Here is a 1,951-nt window from a genome sequence, read left to right on the forward strand (position 1 = left end):
CTCCTAACAGTCTCTGATATACAAAGTTGTCAATTAATGCATTCTGATAATAATTAGTTAGAACCAAAATGACTACATTAAAGAAAGTTTAAGTTGAAGGAATTTACAATTTGAGTGTAAAGGTTAGGATAATTCACTCTAGAATTCACATTAAACAGACAGCAGGTATGTTTTAAAGACACTAACAAGAATAAAGGTACACATACAGTCTATCTAGTGTACTTCTATAGAGGCGTGTGTGTGTGCGCGCGCGCGCACGTGTAGATGTGTAAATAGGGCTGCAGGAATAAAGATGAATTAATGTCAACCAATACTGCTTTAACACTGACATTAGCGCGCTGATAGGGGATTTTGTACCGCGGGTTGACATAGCTTTGCTCACTGGGCATTTTCATATTGCCGGCAGTATCTCCCCGAGAGGGAAGTTCGTCATTGCACACGTCATTGTAATTGCCCATTTACTTGTGCCGGAAAACCGAGCTAATTCAGCCAATGGTCAGCGTTAGTGATGTCCAAATGAGGCTTCATGAGGCTTCGAACCCTTTTGGACCATTGTGTTGAAAATTGGTTCATTACTCGAAGCTTCAATCATTTCGAACGCGGGGGTCATCTGCTGGCGCATTGGTTGTACTGCAGCCATGCAAAAGGTTGATGACCCAGCAAGCGTGCACTTTTGATGTTGTATTATTATTATTATTATTATATTATTATTCTATATATTTTAGGAACAGGTGGGGGGTATGGGCCTAAGGTGCTTGGGTGAACTGGTGTGCTTATGCATTTTTATTTAAAATATAAAGTATAGGGCTTTGTTTGTTGTCCAGTACACCAGAGGGTCCTGTGATCGTTCAAGTGGAGGGGCTGACAGATAATGCTGCACCTCCACTATGGCATCAGCGGTGGCATTCCTGGACACTCTTGCTTCTTCAGCATCCCTGTCCAACAGCTTCCACAGATCAATGACTTAAAATAAAACATTACATAAAGTTTAGTCCGTACATGAATCAATACAAATAAATCTGTTGATCCAAATTCTATCATTTTTGTACCTTGGGAAGAAGCAGCTGGTTCTGGCTGTGCTGTTGGAGTGGACGGCGGGTCCTCTTCAGTGGGTGCATTCCGCAACAATGCCGCACACTCCGATTTTAACCGGTGCACAGCTGACTCGGCATTTGAAGGGCTTTGGAATCCGAGTGTTTTATATCTTGGGTCAAGTAATGATGATAAAGAGAAGATGCTTGTGGTTTCTATTCCACTGAGTTTATCATTCATAATTCTATTGAGGTTTATGCCAAGGTGTTTTGCCATTTTGTTTGAGTTCTGTGCCATCAGCTCACTCAACGCATGCTTCAGCATTTTTACCAGGGGTATTATTTTTGATCCCGACACCCTCTTTTCATGTGAAAGCTCTACGGTGGCAGCATGAAAAGGTGACAGTATCTTCATACACTCAGATGCACACTCAAAGTCATTTGCAGTCAATAGGTCCAAATCTGTGGGCAGAGTGGTCAGAGCAGCGGCAGCTGCATCCCTCTGCTCATAAAAACGCTGCAGCATCTCATAGGTGCTATTCCATCTTGTGTCTACTTCTTCAATTATAAGTTTTGTGACAGGACGGCCCATTTGCACCTGGATCTGCTGCAGCTTCTCTTTAGCGGTGGTGCTTGATTTAAAATAGGTGATCAGCCGCCTCGTTTTTGATCTTATATTATCTAGCCCACGAGTAGCATCCATGGCCTTTTTGACAATCAAGTTTAGTGCGTGAGCCAGGCAGACGGCATGCCGCACCCGCAGAATATTTGCCTCAGCAATCATATTTGCTTCTGCATCAGTCACCAAGCACTTCACCTTCTCTTCAAGGGCCCATTCCCTTAAAAGCTCTCGAGCAGTTCCAGCGATGTTCTCTGCTGTGTGACTGATAGGAAAAGGCCGAACTCCCAACAGGGTGGTG

General features: G+C 43.5%; 1 protein-coding gene across 1 annotated transcript; it reads right to left on the bottom strand.

Moving 5' to 3' along the window:
* Positions 1–753: 753 nt before the first annotated feature.
* Positions 754–1,870, bottom strand: LOC130519651 (uncharacterized). Its single transcript, XM_057023170.1, has 2 exons — positions 1,050–1,870; positions 754–963 (listed from the first exon to the last, which is right to left on the bottom strand). The coding sequence occupies exons 1-2, from the start codon at positions 1,813–1,815 to the stop codon at positions 788–790; spliced, it is 942 nt and encodes a 313-aa protein (XP_056879150.1). The 5' UTR covers positions 1,816–1,870; the 3' UTR covers positions 754–787.
* Positions 1,871–1,951: the final 81 nt, after the last annotated feature.

Source organism: Takifugu flavidus, unplaced genomic scaffold (genome assembly GCF_003711565.1).
Source record: "Takifugu flavidus isolate HTHZ2018 unplaced genomic scaffold, ASM371156v2 ctg1060, whole genome shotgun sequence".
Classification (NCBI taxonomy): domain Eukaryota; kingdom Metazoa; phylum Chordata; class Actinopteri; order Tetraodontiformes; family Tetraodontidae; genus Takifugu; species Takifugu flavidus.

What these genes read in the sequence shown, in the direction of transcription:
- LOC130519651 (XM_057023170.1), bottom strand. Translation starts at nt 1,815, where the DNA reads ATGATTGCTGAGGCAAATATTCTGCGGGTGCGGCATGCCGTCTGCCTG. An exon ending in ACCAGCTGCTTCTTCCCAAG is followed by an intron (nt 964 to 1,049) that starts GTACAAAAATGA and finishes TTTTATTTTAAG; the next exon opens with TCATTGATCTGTGGAAGCTG.